At 37.0% G+C, this 23,679-nt stretch overlaps 1 protein-coding gene across 1 annotated transcript in view; it reads right to left on the reverse strand.

Moving 5' to 3' along the window:
- The window catches only part of EMB (embigin), a 40,970-nt gene extending 17,510 nt beyond the window's left edge, over positions 1-23,460 (reverse strand). Inside the window, exons 1-2 of the mRNA XM_012740418.3 lie at positions 23,100-23,460; positions 12,511-12,600 (exon numbers count right to left, since the gene is read on the reverse strand). Coding sequence (XP_012595872.2) covers positions 12,511-12,600; positions 23,100-23,211 — 202 coding nt within the window. The 5' untranslated portion in view covers positions 23,212-23,460. The remainder of the gene's footprint in view (positions 1-12,510; positions 12,601-23,099) is intronic.
- Between the last annotated feature and the right edge of the window lie 219 nt (positions 23,461-23,679).

Genomic DNA, 23,679 nt, shown 5'->3' on the forward strand with positions numbered 1-23,679 from the left:
GAGAGAGAAAGAAATAGGTATGTTAAGGAAACCTGCAGATTATAAGATACTTCAAAAATGGCTTTACAAGAACAGCAAAACCAAGCTCTAATATTTAGGGATGCACACCTGGGCAATTAAACAATGTAGAAAAGCGAGGAAGTGAGAATAAAAATCAGAATAGTGGGAGTTACTCTTAAGGGAAAGGGAAGGAGCTGTATTGGGGAGAGGGAACTACATTACATAAGCAAATTTCCTGAGCTCTTCTAATACTCAATAGTGGTATGGTATGATTAAAAGTAGAATGTGCAGCCAATATGTGGAAAGAAAAAACAAACAGAACTTAAATAAAATATTATATCACTTTTAATTACATTTAAAACTTTACAAAATGCTTTCTTAAGCAATGACCAGGTGCAAAGTTTGCAAACAGTAAAGTGCTTTGTGAGCACATGCTTGAAATAACTGCTTCTATAATTGCAAAATTGCTGAATCGAATTTTATGCTCAAAACGAAAAATAACATTTGATGTCTCTAGAATATTGTCAGACACTACCTATTCCTTGAAATTCCCCTTACTTGGTTTCTATTTCATTATCCTACGAGACTCTAAATATTTTGCTAGCCACACAAAAATTCTTCCAATGGTCCCTTAAATGTTGGTGCCACTTGGGATTTTGCTCTCTGGTCTCTACACTTCTCCATTTGAGATTCCTGCACTGGACACAACTTTTCATACTCCTTATCTGCAAAACTCTAAGCTCTATTCAAGACGTCTTTCTTAATCTCCAGTCCTCATAGCTCCAGGTGTTTACTAAGCATCTAAACTTGGCTATCCCATGGGTAAGTACTTCAAACCAATATATCCAAGGGAGAACCATTAGCATTTCCTTCTCCTGACCTCTAACACTGAATCACATACTGCAGTATTCACTTGATTCTACCTCTAGAATATAAATCAAATTTGCCCAGTTTTCTTCAACCCTCCTTATATTTTTCACTAGGACTAACAAATGACCTCCTAACTTCTCTTGGCTACTTTCTCTTCCTCCCTCTGTTTTTTATAATGACACCAAAGCTGTCCTTCTAAAAGCAAAACTCAAACTATTTAACTGCCCAGATTAGATACTCTTCATTTGCAAAACAAAATATCTTTATATTGGATACTACAGTTTCCTTATCTGTAAAATGGAATAATACGTATTTCATGAGACTGTAAAAAGTACTATCATAAGAAAAGCACTAGTAACATAATTTAGCAATTGTTCAATAAATGGCTACTTATTTCTTACCATTATCTCACTGGGAAATATAAAAACTAACATGTATCGTGCTAAGAGTTATATGTTGATCATTTAATCTTCACAACATTTTTACGAGGCTTATGAAATAAGTATAATATCATTGTCATCATCCTTACTTTACAAAGAAAGCAAAGAGAGGTTGACTATCTTGTCTAAGAGCCCACATCAAGATGATGGCAGCACTGAATCTCAAATTTAAGTAAGGCTGAGTCCAGATTCTCATAAGCAACAATATATATACCAACACTCAAAGATATGAAATTCTCATGGCAATGAGATTATTATAACTTTATTATCTTCAAATTGTTGAACCAAGATTCTAAATGAAAGAAGATATTAATAGCAAATGTAACAAATTTATAGCATAGCAATATACATTTTGAATGTAATGATAGATGAATAGTGTGATCAACATATTTTAAAACATTCACATTTTCAGCTAACACTCTTTTACATAACTTAAAATGTAATGTAGCCTTTCTTAGTGGCAGGCCATCCTCTAAGGCTGCCCTAACTGGTATTAGCCAAGCTCTTATTGATACCCTAATTGTTTCCTATAATACTTTGCAGGTGCTTCTACAGCTTGCTTTTCTTTCTGTCAAGAAATGAAAACATCAAAAAAAAAATTCTACCTTTTTACATATTTTGTGGTTAGCTAACAAACTAATGTGAGCTCAATGGATGTTTCAACTTCCCTAATATTGCAAAACAGCAATGTATTTTTGCTGTTTTGGAGTCTTGCAAAACCTGCATGACATCTACATTTCTAAGACTATAGAAACTTGTGCAGTTTCTAAAATATATTTTCAAAAGACTGTTCTTAAAACCATATAGTAATTTATATCTGTCTAAATACATTCTTATGTTCATAATTAAAATTGTAAAAGTATATGGACCTTTCAGCAATTTGCAATCTTCAGAGAAATGATATTTAGATCTTCTTGGGTCCATTTAGAACCCGATCTCTTTAACCATTCACTAGAAATAAAAGTCTACTTTGTTCATTTATTTTTGAAAAAGAACAAAATGGAAAAAGTCAATTAAGACTTCTTGTATAGGATAGTATTTCCAAATGCGCTTTACTAAAAGAGTTCAATGAACTACAACATGTACAACTGTTCGATGGAACAACTACGATTGAAACTGAGAAAGGAACTACGCAGCCCCATCACCTGACTTTTCCTTCATTTCACCACAGAAGTCAAGGAGTTCCCTTGTTACCTCCTAAAAAATGAACGAGACATGCAGAACCCTTACAGAAACAATCAGAAGGTCACACTAACACGAGGCCAACACCCCACTATGAAAGTGAAGTGATCAAAAAAAAAAAAAAAAAACAAAGTGAAACACTCTCAATTTTAACATTATGTTATGCTTCTTACCATATGGACTTGAATTGAATTTATAAAATAACTCCTCTGGATGACAATAAGATATCTTAAACCTCATATCCAATATGTATAAAATAACATAAGAACAGTGAGTCTTTGAGTCCTATAATTTTGCCTCTCTCCCAAAATAAATCTCATATTGAAGAATCACGATCATTTTTTTCATTGAGTCTGTCAACAAGTTATTTATATGCCCTCTGATCAGTGCAATTCTGATATATCATAAAATGTAGGTGGTTCCTGAATTCTATAAGCTTAAAATGTAAAATCACCAATGGGCACAGAGAAACATGAAAGGATATAAACCCAACTTGAGTAAAAAGTATATACATGTTTTATATACTTTTATATGTATATAAAGTCTCCAAGTCATTCCTTGGGAATCTCTCAAGACCTGTGAACTATGTGGCTGACATTATATGAGCACAGTCTATTCTCAGACTTTTAGGAAATTTTTTATACAGGCATCCTGAAAAGAAAATACTAAAAAATGTGGATGGCTTCTACACAAATGGAGCCAGGTTTACCAAAATAATTCAAAGATTTAGCAATATTCTGAAACAATGTGCTAAAATTATTCAAGAGAAGATGCTGGTTGAATTTCATTAAATAAAGCTCCTGTTGGTCACTATCCTCCTCTGATTCAATTAGTACCAGCTATCTTAATTTAATGATTATTTCTCTACTTTCTAAACTGATTTAAGATCATTTCAAAGAAAACTGAAAAATACTACACAATTCTATGGGAATTTCATGATTGCATCTTACTTGTTTTCAACAATGTAATATTTAATTTAAGGAGATAATGTTGAGTAATAATACAACAATTAAATATATTTTTCTACAGCATAGAGAATGTAATAATATTGCAACTATTGCTTACATCAGTTACAGGAAAATTATACCAAATGGTTACATTATTTTAGTAATCAAATAGGCTTGCTGCCATTATTTCCAAATAATTAACACAAAGTTAATCCAACACTGTAGCAGTCCACATTTATCATATTTTTGGACAACCAGCATCTGAACACTCTTCCCCTCTTTGCAAGGTTTGATGACAGGCAAAACCCCTTCACTCACTATGGAAGCGAGATATCCCTTCCCTCTACCCCAGTGAGGGCTACAGCTTGGCCACTTGACTAATCATATTCTCTCCTTCAAGACTTTAAAATTAGAGAGAAGGATTTAAGGACCTAGGCAGAACTGAGAAATTAATCACAATAGCAATGGTGTCTTAGTTTTGTTGCGTTGCTACATACCTGAGGCTGAGTAATTTTTAAAGAAAAGAGGTTTATTTGGCTCATGGTTCTGCAAGCTATACAAGAAGCACGGCACCAAGCACCTGCTTCTGTTGAGGGACTCAGGAAACTTTTACTCATGGAGGAAGGGAAGGGGGGAGCAGGTGTGTCACATGGCAAGAGAATGAGCAAGAGAGAGAGGAGGAGATGCCAGGCTCTTTTAACAACCAGCTCTGACATGAACTAACAGAGCAAGAACTCACTCACCAAGCCATTCATAAACAATCCACCCCCATGAGCCAAACAGCCCCTACCAAGTCCCACCTCCAACAATGGAGATCAAATTTCATTGTTGGATTTGGAGGGGACAAAAATTCAAACCATATCAAATGACAAGTGTCTAGCAAGGATAATGCATCCTTTATTCATTTTGCCCATTCATTCAACATTTATTTACTGAACACCGACTACTTGTATAACTGGTCTTGCAAAATGACTCCTTCCCTAAGTTATTTTTTGTCTCCCTCCAATACCTCAGACTTTCAGAACAGTCAAGCCAAAAGAGCAGAACACTGTAATCTTCTTGCTTAACTATTAATAACTTTTCCACAGAACTTCCTGAGGACTCACCATACCTCACCAACAGCCGACTCCTGAATCAGACCACCTGAAGACTTTGTGACTTCACAGCCCACTATAAAAGCCCTTGCCTAGTTTTCTTGGGGAGATGGATTTGAGAAATATTTCCCATCAATTGCTTTCAATAAAGCCCTTTCTTCCCTGGCAATACTTGTCTCAGTAACTGGCTTTCTGTGCCTAGAGAAACTAGACATAGGCTGGACCCATTTTGTGACTGGTAACACATGCCTTTCATTTATCCATTCATTCAATAATTTTACTAGGAATCTACCATGTGCCTTTGTTCTAGGCACTGACATCAAGAATCCAGTGCCAGCAGAAACATCTTAAGCATACCTATGTCATTGTTCCTTGCTGTCCTCCTGACATCCTTGACATTCTAGAAACTTGGTTTCTAGCCTTTCCGTCAATTCTGCTAGCCAAAATATTTTATTCAATAAATTATTTCCTGCTTAGCAGGCTATAGACTGTTTCTGTGCTTGAGATTATAACCCTAGTCCATACATACCTATCAAGATTTATGTTCAATACTTCCCTTTTCCATTTAATGATTAAAACTCTATAGCACTTATATCATTTGGCAGCTAATAAAGATCTAGAACATATGTAATATTTGGTCCCCAAAATAAAGTCTGCATAATAGTCATAACACCTGTTCAAGGCACCTGAGAGGTAATAGCTGAAATTACTTGGGGTACAAGGTCCAGGCTTGGGCAGCACTCTAGGACTCAAACAGCCTAGCGCTGTATGGTCTGCTCCATATCCCTTCCTCCCCTTTTGTTCTTAGAGCTCTAAATTACACTTTTATATTTTTCCCTGTCTCTTTTGCATTTACAAATCAAAAGCATCTCATGCCATTATAACTTGCCTCCTCATGGAATGTTTCTATTAATCTTGAACCATTTTGCACACATTTACTTTAACTCAATGGAAGAAAGGAACAACAAATGAAAATGTCCTATCATAAGATTCCCTAGTACAAGGAACCATTTAAATTTTGAAACTGATTATTCTAATGGCATTCAAAATTATTTTAGTAAGAGAACTATTTCAGAAATAAATCAGAGGAAATCTCAATAGAAACCCCGCCCCCCAACACACACACTATACAAAACTGATAAATATGTTGCTACAATTAATGAAGACTGGAGAGGTGTAGAACACATTCAAGATTGGCTTCTTCATGCCCTCATCTTCTTTCTCCATCATTGTTACATCACATGGAACAAAGGATTTAAAAATAACTGGATTTCGTTAAAGAAGAATTAAGCACAGAGACCTCAGGACCCACCAAATCAAGATGAGGGCTCACAAATACCTAATGTAAATTGAAAGCATGACTTACTACTTTGATGATGAACTTCTCCAAACTACAGATGCTTATGCCTTATTGTCCGTCCTTGAGATTTTGTCTTATATCAGTGGTTTATGTCTCATGGTATCAACTTCTGGGGTGTTACAAATATAGAAACTCAGACCTCCTCCCAAAGATTTGGATTCTGTAGGCCTAAGTATAGTACACACCCAAGTGACTGTCTCAGGTCATGAGCCTCCTTCAGAGAGAGGGTTCCCCTAACTGGACACTGTTCCCAACAGTCTCTATCATACCACCTTTATTTATTGACTTTCCAGAACTTGACACTATGTCATATTATCTTTTTAATTAATTTATTTATTTGTTCATTGCTTCTTCCCACTGAAATGTAAACTATATGACACTCAGGGAGGGGAGGAGGGCAGAAAGATAAGTCCACAGTGTGCACCACCATAAAATAGGCTTTCAATAAATTTTTGTTGAACTAATTTTAATAATGCAAGTGGCCCCTAGAATATAGTACTTACAATACTGAGTCATTTCTCTAGATAGATAAGGTACCCTGCCTTAGAATGAAGGTTCAGGCTTATTAAAACTCTGCCTCATGAAGTATATAAGGAATTCTAGGCAGAAAATATGCAAGAAATGTTTAAGAAGTTCTTATCTCATATAGTTGATTCATATATTAGCCAAAACAAATTTGTTCAGTATTTTTATATGCTATATGTGATACACAGATGATTTAAAAATTCCTCATCTAACTGGGGAGATACAATTCAAACAAAAATAACTATAATTAAGTTTAACTACAATAGATACCCTAAATCAAATGAGATCTAAATCACGGATGACAATACAGTATCATAAAAACATTAATTCTCCCCAAAATTAACCTACCAAGTTGGTGAAGAATCAGTCAAAATCCAAAAGTACTTTTTATAGAACTTGCTTTTAAAAGTCTACATACATGAAAGAATAAAACCCCAAGAAAATAGAAACCCATTTTTCAAAAAGAACAAAGATAGAATGTTTGAAAAATTAATATTAATGATGCTATAAAATGGCAAGAAATTAATGGCATAAAAAGGGCTGAATTTTTCCAACTGCAAGCCAAAATCTTTTAGTGCATCAGGAAATCAACTTAGTTGATTATCATCAGATTTGTTTATCATCAGATTTGTTTTTTAATGGTTTAAAAGAGAAGAGAAAATTATCAGAGGTATAACATATCTCTTAGGTGTGGGTGTTGTTTAATAGACGTTTGTTTCACACGTGTGTGAATGTGTGAGTGGTGCATCAGGTAACAAGGTAAAATTTATTTCCTTGGGTAGCACTTTAATAAGTTTGAAAAACACTGAAAAAGTAGAAAACAGAATAGAATTTTAGAATTGGAGATATGATTAGGGTGATATTTCAAAGCTATTAGAAAAAGAACTATTCAGTTAAGAGTATTGAGATGTTAAGTATCTGTATAAAACAACAACTATATAGTTCTCTATCACATACAAAACATAAAACTATATTCTAGATGAGTTAAAAAGGGTAAAAATCTATAAGAATAGTAGGAAAAAATATAATGAAATTTCTTCACAATCAAAAATACCATGTGAAAGTTTAAAGACAAGTGGGAGAAAATATTTGCAACTTCTAGAAAAAGTACAGAATAAGTATCCAAAATTTATACCTAACTCATTTAAATAAATTTAAAAAAATAAGCCTAATAGTAAAATGAATACAGGCTATTAACAGATAAACGCATAAATACACACACACACACACAAATATGACTAACTCCAAAATTCGAATTAAAACAAAAATAATATGGCTTTTCACACTCACTGGCAAAAACAAAAGAATACATTAATATCAAGGACTGGTAAGGATGTAGGGAAAATTATAATCAAATATGTGGGTGGGAATAAGGGACAAACTTTCAAGATACTCTGAAGGGCAATTTGAAAGTAACTATTAAAATAACAATGTACATAATTTCTAACTGAGCAATTCTATTGTATTTTGTGGTATTTATCCTAGCGAAACATTCACAATTATGCCAAGAGATATGTGTTCATTGCTACGTGGTTTATAAGAGAAAAAAATGTATTAGCAAATGAGGGTCCATTATGAGAAAAAATGCCTAAGTAAAGTGGCATATTTATACTGTGAATACAAGCAAAGAAAGAAGCTAGACTCGTATGCAATATGGCTAGAGCTCCAAGAACTAATGTTGAATGACAGAAAACAATTTTCAGAACAATATATATGGACTTATACCACTAATATGAAAAAATACAAAGCAATGGTTTCTATGGATGCACACACAGAAACACACACAGAGCATGAAAAAGAAACACACTGAACACAGGTTATCATTGGAAATGAGGACAGTGAACAGAGATAGAAGTGGTGGATGGTTGGTTCAACGGGACTTAAAATCACAGTCATGTTTTTATTTTATCTCCAGAAGTTCTAGTTGGCTATTTTTCAAATCTTCTTTGTTTTCTTTTAAAAGCATAATGTTCATTTCTCATGTTTCTCATGTGTTTAATATTTCTTCTTTTATGTCCCTACCTAATATTTCTAGGATCTGTAGCTCTGGAATGTCTAATCCGATTGCTCCTTAGCTCTCAGTGTTAGGATTTGCTTTTTTGTTTTTTATATTTCTGTTGTGTGACATGTTGGGGCATGTGTCAGTAAGGATTGCATAGCCAGGGTGGACAATGGATCTTTCCACATTTTTCAATTGCTTTCCTGTAGAAATATGGGTCATTTTTGTGTTATTTCTCAACTTTGAGGCTGGACAGACATAATGCAAGTAATGTAAATTTGTGATCTAAACCTTGTTGAGAGCAGGCCCATGTCTTTGAACAATCAGGGGAATCTTTGGGGGTTTGGGGTGATAGTTTTTGGTTGTTTAAATTTTTAATATTATATTTAACTGAGAGATAACAATGGAGTTTTTTGTTTTCAATACAGAACAAAGCTTTTCAAAAGTCAACTTGTCATCTTATACTGCCTGCTGATTTTTTTTTCCCCCTAGGTCAAAGCTTTCACTGTCTTTGTAACCTAGGAAGCATCAGCTTTCTGGAGGTTTTCAATTCCAATTCCCCTCCCTGCATGAATTCAAGGCCTTGTTTTTATATTTCTGTGACTCTTAAAACTCAATTGCCTAAGCAACAAACACAGGAAACCTAACACAACATCAATTCAGAGGTTTGAGGCCCTAATCACCAGTTTTGGGCAGTGGAAACTGTCTTTACTTTTGTATACTTAGCTATGTATTTAGAAGAATGTTTTATACTATATTTTAGCTATTAGTAGTTGTGGAAGGAGGGTTTTCAGATTCTCTTATTATAATGCTGGAAATAATATTTGAATATTTTAAAAATTGAATTTATCTTTACTTATGTAGTTAAAAATTGATTTAAAGAAACAGTTAACTCCTATCAGAGAAACAAAAACAGTGCTTCTCTAAATGTGTTTTATTGATGATGTGGCTTTTGACTCCATCAATTCTCAAATGTAGGAAAGATGATGAGAACACCAGCAGGATGGAGGGAAGAGATGGGTCCCCCTTACAGGTCCTGTGCCTGTGACTCAACACCATCATCCAACCTTGTGGTAAGATTCTTTATTAAATGTTAACCATGAAGACATATTAAACCATATGTCTTCCCATGATGGGAGGATGGGAAACATTTGCAGGGCTCTCCCTTTTTAGGTATAGAACAGTGGGGATAATTTTCAACTGGGGATAATCTTGTCCCCTGGGGGACATGTGGCAATATCTAGTGATGTTTCTGGTTGTCAAAACTTAGCAGGCCAGGAATGCTAACCATCCTACAATACCCAAACAGCCCCCTGCAATAAAGAATTATCCTGCTCAAAATGTCAGTATTTCCATTAATGGGAAACCCTGATGTAGAGCAAAAGTCACTGGCAGCCACTGCCGCTTGTGTTGCACTTTCTCTTCCTCTCACTCTCTGTGAACGTTAGGACTCACAATTTTTTCTCTGTACATCAACAGTCTATACATCAGATTTGATGAATGCCTCTAAAAAATATATCATAAACAGTTACACCTCATTAGAATTATTCTAGAATCTCTGCAACAAAGTGTCTAAACAGCCACAAGCAAGAACTCTTGCTTCTTTTCCTCTTCTCAATCACCTGACCCTAGAATCTGAGCAGCCATAGGTGGCCTCTTGACAGCCTGGTTGCAGGCAACATTGCTGTCCTTCCTTACCTTGACTAACCTTTCCAAACCTTACATTGTGCCTTAATCTGTCAATCTGCATCTCCAATGTTTGCTTATGCTACCTCCCTGCCTCATGAGGACTTGGCCAGGACAGCTGCTCACATCTCAGCATGGTAAATAAAATGTGACACTGAGTCAACATGGGAGAGCTGATGCCAATACTACCTGGCTAGTCAAGAAAACCATCAGCTATTTTGACTTTATTCTCTGTGGCTAAACTACAACACACCCATTGAGACACTCAACAGTAATATGCAGAGGGGAGAAAAACTAAAATTAACAATACAGAAACATGATACATGTAAACCATTAACTTTAATTGTGATAACACAATGAATTCTGAAAACTATTGACATTGGGAAAGTTCATATAGTGATTTAAACATAGTCCGTTATCAAAAGATAAGTTTTTAAAACCCAGAAGTGGCAGGGTTTTAATACTTTTAGTTTTAGTCAAGTCAGTTATGCTTTCACAAATTCATTATTAAACAAATGCAATTTCTAAGACTAACCTTTTCAGAAATAAGGCAATTAAAATAGCATTATTTTCATAGTCATCCTTCTTAAAATAGATATAATTGTTTTTAATACTGCTGTTCAAAGAAATGAATAATTGGGTACTAAGAAAGGCTGCAAAGCTAACAATAGCATAGACTGCCTGGGTTCAAAACCACAAGCTCCAACTTAGGACCTATGGTTCTGCTCAGTTCACTTCATTTCTTTGTGTTTTCGTTGTCTGCAAATTACAAATAATAATAGTACTCACCTCATGGGATTGTTATAATGATTAAGTTATTTTTAGAAATATGTACATGGTACATAGTTGACATTATGAGTTTGTAAAACAAACAAGTCAATGCATGCAGACAGCATGATCAGGCTGTGCTGTGGTCAGCCAATTATGTCCTGAGTTTTAATGCTTGCTTAGATTTACAGCAAACTCAAGTTCAAGAGTCTGTGAGGAAGAGAAAAGCCTGACTAAAGTTTGATCAATCAAAGGTAAAGGTAACTAATGGACATTTGTGAACAATTGGTCTCTTTACAGCGGTAGGAATACTGGTTTTACTAGCATTATTAGAATAAAAAAAATAGGAGTTAAACCCTTGAAACAAGTTAACTAAATAAGCAGCCTGGCATCAATTAAAATGTCCATTTCTTGCTTTTGCCCTGAGGACTGACCCTTTATTTCCAGGCCCCAGCTGTACTGCATAAGTAAGAGGTGCCCTGCTGCCAACACTGCCAGGCTAGTTGAAGAATTTGCAAACTTAATGTCTCACAAAAGTCTCTCTCTCTCTCTCTCTCTCTCTCTCTCTTCTCTCTCTCTCTTTCTCTCTCTCTCTCTCTCTCTCTCTCTCTCTCTCTCTCTCTCTCTCTCTCTCTCTCTCTCTCTCTCACCTCCAGCTTTGCATGGACAATAATATGAGAAGTATTTCATCCTAACAAAGGCAACCAACAACTAGAACATGCCAAAAGTCAAAGAACAAGTAACAACATAGAAGTGTTGCAATTATTTTTTACAAAGTAAGAATGAACTACATATATTGGAAAGAGACATTTGGAAACAAACAAGGGTTGCACAAAGTTATAAAAATGTTCCACCAAGAAGCACAGTGCAAACATTCCATTGGCATCAGATTGGGAAATATACAGGCACACACACACACACACAAACACACACACCTATTCATACTAAACAGAAGTGAAGAAACAGTTCATAAGCCTAGAGGACAGTTAAAAAGTAGATATATATTTGCAGGAAAAGTGATCATTTTTTAACAAACAGGTTTATAATATTTTAAATTCTAATTATACAATTTTACTACTGTTACTATAACAGATTAATGACTCTTATGAATTGAAAAAGCTAAGATTACTTTTGAAATACTGAAATCCAAAACTGTGAAAGAAAAAGCAGAGCTCAGTTTAATTTTGGAATTCTTTGCCTGTTTTTCCATAGCACCATCATTGACTCATTTGATATCATCTTTAATTTCCCTGGCTAAAGGTTTTCCAGTAGGAGAGATGAATTATCCTCTTGATGTAGAGTGATGTTAATGGATGTACTAGCAGGAATTGACAAAAACGTAAGACTATCTGCAAACCAAAATTAATCCTCTCTTTTCTCAGGTATCCCTCTTCTAGGGACCCCTTCTTAGCCCTAACATGTCTGGAATGACTTCCTCCTCTCTCTGCACCCAGAGCACAATGTCCTGACCACATGAGATTTTCATCATACTATAATTATATACAGTAAGGGTGTTTCGCCCACCAGACCATGAACAGGGATTATTAGCACTTCACACAAAGCAAACAGTAATGGCTCAGTTAAAAAATTTTTTAAATCTTATTTTGACATTGTCATATTTGAAACATGATATACTTACCAGTCAATGATATGTTATAACTCTCCATGGAAAGGTTATTGTATTTTTCCATCATCTCTTCTTGGACAGGTAGACTTGTAAAAGGTGAATCTGTAAGACAAAGAACATGGGATTACACATTCTTACAAAGGCTAAATGACTACCTAAAAGCCCCTTTGCAACAACTAAAATGTTATTGTTTACTATGAATGAAAAACAGTGTTTTCAGGAAGCTCTAAATCTTATATGCCACCAAGATATTCAGAAATATATTGTGCTATTAAATGTTACAAAATTTCTGATTTTCTACATCCTTCTTTTACCTAAAAATCTCTACTGATATATATCAGATGGCTTTTTAAAATAAAAACTTCCATTTTCTTATTCTACAACTATAATTGCTTTACAAAACATAAATGAACTATAGACACAGAGGAATTAGACAAGAGTGCCAGAAAAGTGAAAGACATGAACAGGCAGAAAAGATAAGAGAACAAAGAGGAACAAGCACACTGCAACACAGGGCATGAAAAATTCAAAATAGAAAGCACTGGACACTAGGGCATACAGAAAAAATAATTGCATGGTGAGTTTAGGCTATTTGTTTTCCAGCTATGGTTACAGTGAGGCAAATCCTCTAAGCATCTGAGTTTCTTCTTTCACTTCTCTTTCCTTTGGAAAACTTTCATTAAAGAAACAAAGTTTTCCCTTTCCACCTCTGTCTCTCTTCTTAAAGCTTCTTTTCATACACTGTCTACTGTTCCTTTGACTTTGGGGCCCCAGACTTTACCTCCCAAGCTTATTATCATAAACTTGGCTGCATTCTTTAAATGTCCCATTCAATGTAAATTAAACCTGAGCCTTTTTTACTGCACTTTTTGTTTAAATACTCTGCTCAAAAAATTATTCCTAGTGTAAGATTACATTACCAGTTCTTTCTTTTCTTATACATATGAAAAATGTTATCAAAGTTGGTGATTGCTTTTGTTGCTTTAGCTCTATACACGCCTTTTATAATATTGCCTAATAAAAAATGTACCTAGCAGTACGTAACTCTCCAATAGGCTGTGTTCCAAAGGTCTAATCACCTCTCACACAGCTTTGAAAGTTGGAATGCACTTTCTCATAAAATAATCCTTTAATACTATACTTAAATCACGCTACCCTCTAACAGTGATTATATAGGGAAATACATTGTAAGTTTCTCCCCAGGCTATCTGGAATGTGAAATCTTTCCTCCACCCATATCCAATATTCATTCATTCATATTCATATTCTCCTTCCCCTCCCACCTCTATCCCTCTTTTTCTTACTTTTACTCTGAAACACACATATACACACACATACATACTGCTAAAAAGGCTCCCATCAACATTATTTTCCTAATGAAAATTCCATTTTTAGGGATAGCTCACTCCGAGGTTGTATTAAAGAGAACATTTTTACAGAAAGATCAGGGTAGATGCTATTCACTTATAGATAGAAAGCCAGAAGGGGATGGATGGGAAAGAAAGGGTTGCTCTATATCATCTGTTCTGTGAAGCTTGCAAAAATGTAAGCTTTGATACCTTTGCTTCCTTGCTAGGTAGTACTCCTTCCTTGGCCTAGCCCACTATAGAGCAAAATACAATCTTGAGGGTTATTACCATACACTTTATTCCTGAAACAAGCCCATAATTCTTTTGAGATTATCCATCATCATTTTTTCATTATTATTCACACAATCAGTAACAATAAGAGTGACATAAACTAAAAAAAAAAATGCTTTCTGTCATTCTTATTTCTATTTCACTTAAATGAGGGAATATATAGAACACCTGATACATACTTGATGCTGATGAGAGCATGAAACTGAGTAAACTTGGACCCTAAAGGGCTTTGTGGATTATAACGATAGGGGTTTAGGCTCACAAACTTGTGATCAAGACTCATTACAATTTCAGAGCAACACCCATTCATATACTGCATTGATGATAAATAGCCTGTATATTTTATACAAATTGGCACATAAGCTACAGTGTGAAGCCTGACCCTGGAGGTGAAATGAAGGTAAAGATAATGCCACAGAGATGAGCTCTGAGGCTGGGGCTATGTTCCCATTGCTGGTCACTAGGACCTGGTATGGACTGGCCCACCTGGGACTAGTATAAGAACAAGAAGAGAAAGGGGTTCTAAGCTTGCCTTGGGCAAAATCTCAGCTTACTGCAGTTGGAGGAATAGGAAAGGAAAGAGAAACCAAGCTTCAAGAGGTAGGAAAGTCTGAGTAGTTCCAGAATATACTAGCTGTTTCCAATTGCCATTTCCAATTGCCAGTTCACATATTAAAAATACAATCATTCCTAAACCAGACACCACCTGTACCCTACCTTCATATTCCCTTTGAAGTATCTTGATCAGGTTCCAGTTTCCACTGAACAATCCCGAAATGGAAAAGAACATGTATAATGTGGTGATTTTTTGCCTTTGGAAAAGTCCCTTGAAGAGGCAATATACACAAATGCCTTGGTGGGGGGAAAGCTGGGCAGTCTACAGAAGGTGTTAGGATAGTAAGAGTGAGAAGTTATTTGTTTAGGCCAGATATTTTTAACTAAAAAGTGAGAATGTAAACCTTATTCCTTTCAATTAGAGGATGGTTGGCAGGTGGCTGATTCGGCTAACGTTGGAGTTTAAAAGAAATTGGCAGGAGATTCAGGCAGATGTGGTCTGAATACTTCCCTGAAGGGATTACACTGAGTCACAAAAAGAAGTATAAAATGGAGAGGCAGGAATTCTGGGACCTAATCCAAGTTCTGTCACTGACTTGTTACTTGGGGTTTCAAAATATGATACACTCAGCTTGGGCTTTGACAACATATTTCCACTGAAAACCTCAGTTCATAGGGAAAAGAAAGGAGGATCAGAAAAGTTGCATAAATATGAGTGCCAAGATTATAACATGCATTCATCAAGTTATCATACTCACCCCTGTCTTAATCATTGCTGAAAAATTTCCACCTGGCATTCATTTACAGGTAGTCGCAAAAATGCTAACATAAAAGAGTAATGTCAAATAGTTGTTCTAGAGATTAATAGAATTTTTTTCTCCTTCTGCAGAGTAGATAAAGCATGAGACTTCTGCATCAAAGAATTGAGTAAATTCCTGATTTTCACCTATTATTGTTTCATGTGAAATAGCAAAATGGTCTCTGTTTAGATGTTTGTCACAAGTTACATTTTAAAATAGGCACTGCTAGAAGAGCTTATAATTTATGCTGTTAACATGTTCAAATAAAATAAACATGCTATAATTCCACTCAAAATATTGAGATAATATTCTTACATATTTCATTTGGAGTCTTCATTTAACTGAAGTAAATTGGAAAGAAAAAAGAAGATAAATAACACTAAAAACTGCACTGGGTTTTAGGATTTGCTTTTATTTAAATCAGGAAATAAATTCGACTATACCTCCAATTAAGGATAAACATTCTATCTAAATCCACCCACCCCACCACCACCTATCCCCACAAAATCTCTTCATTGTATTTTAAAATCTTGGAAGGGTCTGGACTTCATTAAGAAAAAGGTGTAAGAAGCAGATATTATTAAAATAAATATTCTCTTTATTCCTTTCATCTGTATATTGATTGTTATCAATAAGCATAATTTAAATTTAAATTTTTAAAAAATCTTAATTTTAACATTCGGATATATAGAATTATAAATGTGCAACAGAATTACAGAAACACTACAACTTAGGAATGAATAATATACACTATCTGTAAAATGGAGGTCTGGAAATCAGAATATACTTCTTCTTAAAAGCTGTATTATATACACCATGAGATGCCATGCCAAATTGTAAAAGCCATTTAAACCAGGATATGGCTAAGTTATAGCTTTAAATTATTTAATAATCAAGTAAAATATTGCCTATAAACAATACATTTAGAATTCTATTTCTGGATTCTAGGAATATAGCATTCCTATTCCCTGTTCTTAACTGCACTAAGAGAAAGAAAATAAGGGGAATAAGGCTACTTTTAGTTCTGGAAATTATTCTTCAAAGAGAGTGCATCACGAAAAGAAGAAAGAAAGATTGTCAAGAAAATTCGAGTCATCCTGATGGGGCCAGATTTTCTAAGGGGCAGATAACAGGAGATAGGGAACTCTAGATATTATACAAAATGGGAACTATTGGATAAGAAGGTCATTTATAGACAATTTTTTTAAAAAATGGTCTAATGATAAGCATGATATTCACTTTTTATTATTATTAATACTAGCTTTGTAAAACTATTTTTTAAAACCTGACCACAGAGGAACAGAAATGGATTGATTTTTTCATTAAAATACATTTTGCAATAAAGTACATTTCGAAAGTTCAGTGTGGAAATTCTCATGTTTCAGATCACCTCTATATAGGTCATATGATACTTTAACAGTAAATCTTATACCAAATAAAACTCTAAAAAAATTAAAAACTCAAAAGTTTAACTAAGATGTCTATTCTTTCTAAAGACAATAGATTTTTTAAATGTTCCACTTGCTAGGTTAGTCTTTGATAAGACTTGGAATTTGTTCAGTGGCTCTCAACTAGGGGTGACTCTGCCCCACAAGGGACATTTGGCAATGTTTGAAGGCATTTTGGTTGTCACAACTGGGGGAAGGTCACCTGCTTTTATTTAGTAGGTTGTATTAATTTCCATAACAAATTATCACAAATTAAAAAATCACTACGAATTTGGTGGTGAAAATAACAGAAGTTTATTTGTACACATTTCTGGAGGCTAGAAGTCTAAAATCAAAGTCTTAGCAAGGCCATATTCCCTGTGAAGCCACTAGGGAACAATCCATCTCTGCCTCTGCCTAGCACCTAGTAGTTGCTAGCAATTATAGCTGCATCACTCCAACTCCTGTCTCTGTCATTGTCCTTCTGTGTGTGTCTGTATCTCTATATCCACATCTCCCTTTCTTTTCTTTAAAACCACTGTCATTGGGATTAAGGTTTACTTTAATCTAGTATGACCTCATTCTAAGTTATTACATCTGCAAACACCCTACTCCTAAATAAGGTCACTTTCACAAGTACTAAAGGTCAGGATTTAAACATATTTTAGGGGAACAAACAATACACTCACTACATACGTACAGGCCAGGGTTACTGCTAAACATTTTATAGTAGCAGCCCCCATAACAAAGAATTACCCGGCCCAAAATGTCAATAATGCCAAGGTTGAAAACCCCTGATTTTGGATAGATATACATTCTCATCCATGATTCTTCAAAATGATAATGTTTAATAATCTTCAAAGAGCCCTGTAGCCCTGTGGTCATGTTATACATAATTTAGGTGCAGATATTTTAAAGCATGAGCACTTCTTGCTACCCTTCACCACCAACCACATCCTCCTCCCAAGGACCTAGTTTTGAGGACTGGACAGAGTGCTGAAATGCAAACCAGGAAACCAGTTGTAGCTATTAGCCAGATCACTGCTCTTGGCTATGTTATGAAAGCACTTTGCATTTCAAGATCAATCAAATGAGATCTTTAAATTCCCTTTCAGATTCTTAGAACTGTATAACCATAAAGCTATAAAAAAGATTCTGGTTTTAAATTAGGAACACATTAGTTACGATAATCTTAATAACTTTAAAAATGCCAAAAAATGCTATCTTCAATGAAAAGAATAACACCTTTTATTTTTTATTATTTTTTTGAGACCGAGTCTCAGTCTTGTTGCCCCCGCTAGAGTGCCATGGCGTCAGCCTAGCTCACACCAACCTCAAACTCCTGGGCTCCTGTGATCCTTCTGCCTCAGCCTTCCGAGTAGCTGGGACTACAGGCATGCGCCACCATGCCTGGCTAATTTTTTCTATTTTTTTGGTAGAAAGGGGTGTCTCCCTTTTGCTCAGGCTGGTGTTAAACTCCTGAGCTCAAACTATCCGCCCACCTTGGCCTCCCAGAGTGCTAGGATTACAGGCATGAGCCACCACACCCAGCCCAGAATAACACCTTTTAAAAGATAACATCTATTGTTTCTATACCAACATCTGAGATATTTTGTTTTGCCTGAATAGTGACAATATTTTATTAGGAGTAAAGAGTTTATTTTTAACAAACTGTAGTAAGGTTTGTTCTTTTACATCAGTATGTTTGTCATAAGTTGTTTATTTCTAAGATTCACCTTATCCTGTGAAATATTTAAGGTCAGCTATATAAAATTAACTTCAAAAGATTACAATTTAGGACAAACATCCTCAACACATATAACTTGTTTCTGTTCAAGGGTATACATTCCTTTGGAAAATGGTACTTAAGAACATAAACAGATGACCATTTCTCAGTTATCCTTTTAGTTTAATGCCTACCTTAACTCAAGCTTTCTCAGACAGAATTCTTTGTTTCTTTTCAAACAATCTCAAACTAACAAAAACGTTTCAAGATCAGGACATTTTTTCTCCTGAACCACATGACAGTAAGTTGCTATCTTGATCACCCTCACCTCTCTAGAACATTACTGTACATCTCCTACAAAGGACATTGCCCTGCATCATCCCAATACTGCCATTAAAATCAGGAAATGCACATTTATGCAGCACCACTTCATCCTCAAACCCCATCTAAAGTTCAACAAAAGTCCCTATATTTTGTAGCAAAAGGTTCCAGCTCAGAATGGCTTGTTGCCATTAGCTGCATGTTTCTCCATGCAGCTTTCATGACCTGGACACTTCTGAAAATCCTAGGAGAGTTCTGTTGTAACATGGTTAGATTCTAGGTAGGCACATTTGGCAGGAATATCACAGAGGTGATGCTCTGTTCCTCTAATTGTATTCTATAAGATGACACACCATTTTTTTTTGGTCTCTTTACTGATGATTTTTTAGTTTGATCATTTGATTAAAGTGCTGTCTGTCAAGTTTTCCCACTGTAAAGTTATTCTTTTCCCATTGTATTACTAAGAATTTTGTGAGTAATTACTGTTACTATGAAACTGTAATATTTTGTGCTTCATCAAATTTTCCATTGATTCATTTAATTAACTTATGTCAGGATGTACTCTCATGAATCCATTTCTCCAAGAAGTCCTGATTTACTATTAGTAAAGAATGGTATGAGAATCCAAGATCTGGGTGCTAAGTATACTCACAGCTACTGGGAAATCACTGCTCCATCTCAGTGGACAGAACTAAGAACACATGCATGCATATTCATACATACACACACTCAATATACATATAATGTATATAATATGCATGTGTTTATGATATGCAAGACATATATTTTCTATACATACACATGCTTATATCTATATATTATATCTATATAATATAGATACATAGATATAAACATAGGTAAAGAGACGAAGTCATGAATGCATGAATGCACACTGATACTGTCACTTGCAATCCAATACCCCAGGCAGGGTTCATTCTGCTTACTCTACTGTCTTTATTTCCTTCTTGTTTAGTGAAAAACCTGAATTCTAGTATCCTTTTCACCGCTGCCACACTTGTCCCCCACAGACATGTCCTCCCTCACTGCTCAGGCTCCAACCTCCTGTGCTGGTCTGACCGTCCTGCATGCTTTACCTTGATTGGGATCAGACTACATGTCTGGCTGCCCCTGCACAGATGCCCTTGCTCAGCTCTAAGACCCTGTGCAAAGCTGCCCCTCTGCAGGAGAACCCACTTCACTGTGCTCAGGCTCCAACACTCCACCATCCTTGGTGGGCTTGGCCTCTGATACCTTCATCTGGGGCTTTTCGCGTAAGGATGCCTCCCTGCTCTTCCCTGCTCTATAGCTATAGGATCCATTCAAGGGAAAGATGGTTGGGAGAAGGGAGAAAGGAAAAAAGGGAGTGAGAGTGACAGAAGACCAGGAAAAAGTCAGCTGAACTAATTCTTAACAAATGTTTGAATAATGTAATTTTATTGTGATGATAAATTTAGGATAAAAATTTTGACACATCAGAAACATCCTTATTAAAGGCAGGCTTATAGTTAACTTGTTTCTTTAGGTAGTTTAAGTGCTTTGAAAGATAAAACCTGCTAGCACTTTCTTCTGAGATATGGACTAACAATGCCAGATACAGGTGGGCGCTCAAATAACATTTGTTTCAAAAATATTACTAGGCAGCTGCTGTGTTGGGAAGAGGCATATACTAGGGAAGGGGGTTGATCAAGGAAGCACAAAAGCCAGGTCCTCTGTAATTAAAATAATCATTTTCAGTGACTCCATGGTAGATATTTTTCTAAAGACAAATATGACCCATTACCCCAATTTGTTACATGTAACATTTTTAATAATGATGATTAAATATTCCAATGTATGTAATATTTCTCCTTTACAAAGATATTTTACATTTCTGAAAAACCCTAAAAGCATCAAGGTGAGTCCCTGTGCCTAACTTTATCCCAGGATTTAAACTGTGTCAGCATATCCTTCAGCTCAAATCAAACATTTAGATTCAAACACTGTGCTTGCTCTCTGTCAGTGGTTCCAAATTTTCACAGACATACCCAATTAGCTCAGAGAGACAACTGAGCATCGTGTGTAAGCATTGCATTAAGTAAACATGCATTACATTGACCAATGCCAAATTTCCTGCTCCACTGCTTAAATATGTAGACTTCAACAGTTACTTAACTTAAGCCACAATTTCCTCATCTGAAAGCCAGGGATAATAAAAGCTAACTCAGAGGGCTATAAACTGCATAGCGTAGTGCCTGGCACACAGTTGTCATATAATAAATATGACAATTGATAGCCACTTTTGACATGAAAATTTGCCTCAAAGTCTTAGATTAACAGAACACCTATCTTCAAGTCTACAGTTTAAAGCATCTGGATAAAATAAATCCAATAAACCTTACAATATCCTTTAGCAAAGAGGAAACTGCTTTTCACAGAGTTCAATACAGTATCTAGAAAACAAGCTGAGGTTGCCTGACAATTTTTAATTCTGGCTTCAAATTAGATGCTAACTTCATGGCTTTTATCTGACACACTATTCCATAATTTTAGCTTAAGTAGAGATAAAAGGACAGTTTTTACACCACATACAAACACAGACATTCCCTGCTCCTTTCATCCCATTTATTTACACCTTCATTTATTCCACTTCATTTGTTTTCCACTTTTTTTTCTCTTTGGAAATCTGCTCTGGATAACAATTTAAACCAACAGAATAAGTATCTACCCAACATTACACGCTTTAGCCATATTTCAAAGCAATGGTTTTCAACCTGATTAGAATCACATGGGAAGTTGTGTAAACTCCTAATGTCTAGGCTGAATGCCAGGCCAAATGAGCCACAGACTTTGAGGACAGCATCCAGGTATCACTATTTTTTAAGCTCTTGGGTAATTCTGACATCTAGCCAAGTGGAGAACCAAAGTTCTAGGACTAACCCACAATACACTGGTTCTCAGGACTGCAATCCACTGAGGGGAATGATAGGTGAATCAGGGATAAAAGAAGTGGAGATACCCAGAGGGAGGAAAAGGTACTGGACAATTCCCTACAGGCGGTATGATGGAAAAGAAATGTGCGGCATGGCAATTTAGAAATTGACGTTATCCAAAATGTTTTGTCCAAGTTGTTAACAACTAGGGTTTTTAAAAGGCATTTATAAAAAATGAATAGTCTTACCTTTTGATTATCTTTCATTCTTTACGGTATGTTTCAAAACATCTACATGCTATAAGCTCATGAAAATAAATCCTAAGGAAAGGTTGGAAACTTTGTGTAGAATAATGTCCCATTCCAGTTACTGACGGCCACTGTGTATCAGCTTGAGAGGCTGGTGTGTTCTATTGCCCTCCCTGGGTGCTAACACTTAAGAGATTTACAACACAGAAACCCGCATTAGAAAGTAGGTTAGATGGAATACTCTCAACATAAAAAATAATTACAAACAGGTGAAGCTAAAATGGCAAACTTGGTGTTGGCTCTGGTAATGTTTTGTAAATTCCTCAATGTGTCTTAAATAAACAAACAACAACAAAAGAAAAACAAGAAACAACCACAAAAAAAAAAAAAGAAACCAACAACAACTTTGTTTTCAAAGACCATGGTGTACACACACGTTATCCTGTAAGATGTGAGGGCTTTGGTTAGTGGATGGGTTACGATTTTTTTGTCCCCTAACCCCACCCCGAAAGCCAACCCACCTGCTAGGAAGAAAAAAAGAGGTCATACTTGGGCCTTACTATCCATTCCACTCAAATGAAGGGAGTAGGCCTCAGGGGATGTGGCTTCCAGAAATCGTGCCACATTACGGCAGGCCAAAGTCGCGGGCTGGTCCCCGCACTCACCCACGAGCCCCTCGCCCTGTTCCCAGGAGAAACCAGACCCTGCCCTGTACCAATGCCCTGACTCGCGGGGCGCTGTTCGTTCCAGATTCACCCCGAAGAGCCGAGGAGCGCGAGCCGCCCCAGCGCCCAGGTTCAGCTTAGGTAACCCAAGCGCAGCCAATGGGAGGCCGCCGCCCGCCCTCGCCAGCATCCCCGCCCCTCGCCCCTCCACCCCGGCCCCGCGATGCCCTCCGCCCGCGGGGCCCGAGCCTCGCGCTCTCCTCCCCGCGCGCCCTCCGCGCTCCCCGCCCGGCCCTTGCACCCGTCCCACCTGGATCGCCGCCGTCCGCCAGGCTCGGGCGCGCCGCGGCCAGGAGGCACAGGAAGGAGAGCAGCCCGGGCGTCGGCCCCCGGGGCCCCCGCAGGCCAGGGACGGCACGCATGGCTCTCGAGGGTCCGCCGCGGTTCTCCTGCAGGCTGCGCCCTCGGCTCGCTGCCGTCGGGGCCCGGAGTCCCGGTGAACGCTCGCCGGTGGCCCAGCGCCCGCTGCCAGTCCCGGGGGCAGGACGCGCGAGAAAAGGCGGAGTGGGAGGGGCCGGGCTGCCTGCCCTGTTCCCCCGAGAGGCTCTTGCCGCGCCCGGCCCTCCATCAATTATGCAGCCCGCCGCCGGCTCCGGCGCGCCCGGATGTGCGGTGCAACCTCCGGCCGCATCCTCTCGGGCCTCCGCCCTCTGGGCTCCGGCAGGTCGGACCTGGAGCTCGCTGAAGTGGCTGTGCAGGTGACGCCTGGCCCACCTCCTCAGCGAGAGGTTGTAGCCTTTGCAGTTCATCTGAGGCGGGATTCACTTACTTACTTTGCTGGGACGGAGGAGAACGTGAAGGACACTTCTGCTCCCCTTCTCCCGAACGTC

This window comes from Microcebus murinus, chromosome 11, assembly GCF_040939455.1.
Source record: "Microcebus murinus isolate Inina chromosome 11, M.murinus_Inina_mat1.0, whole genome shotgun sequence".
Classification (NCBI taxonomy): Eukaryota; Metazoa; Chordata; class Mammalia; order Primates; family Cheirogaleidae; genus Microcebus; species Microcebus murinus.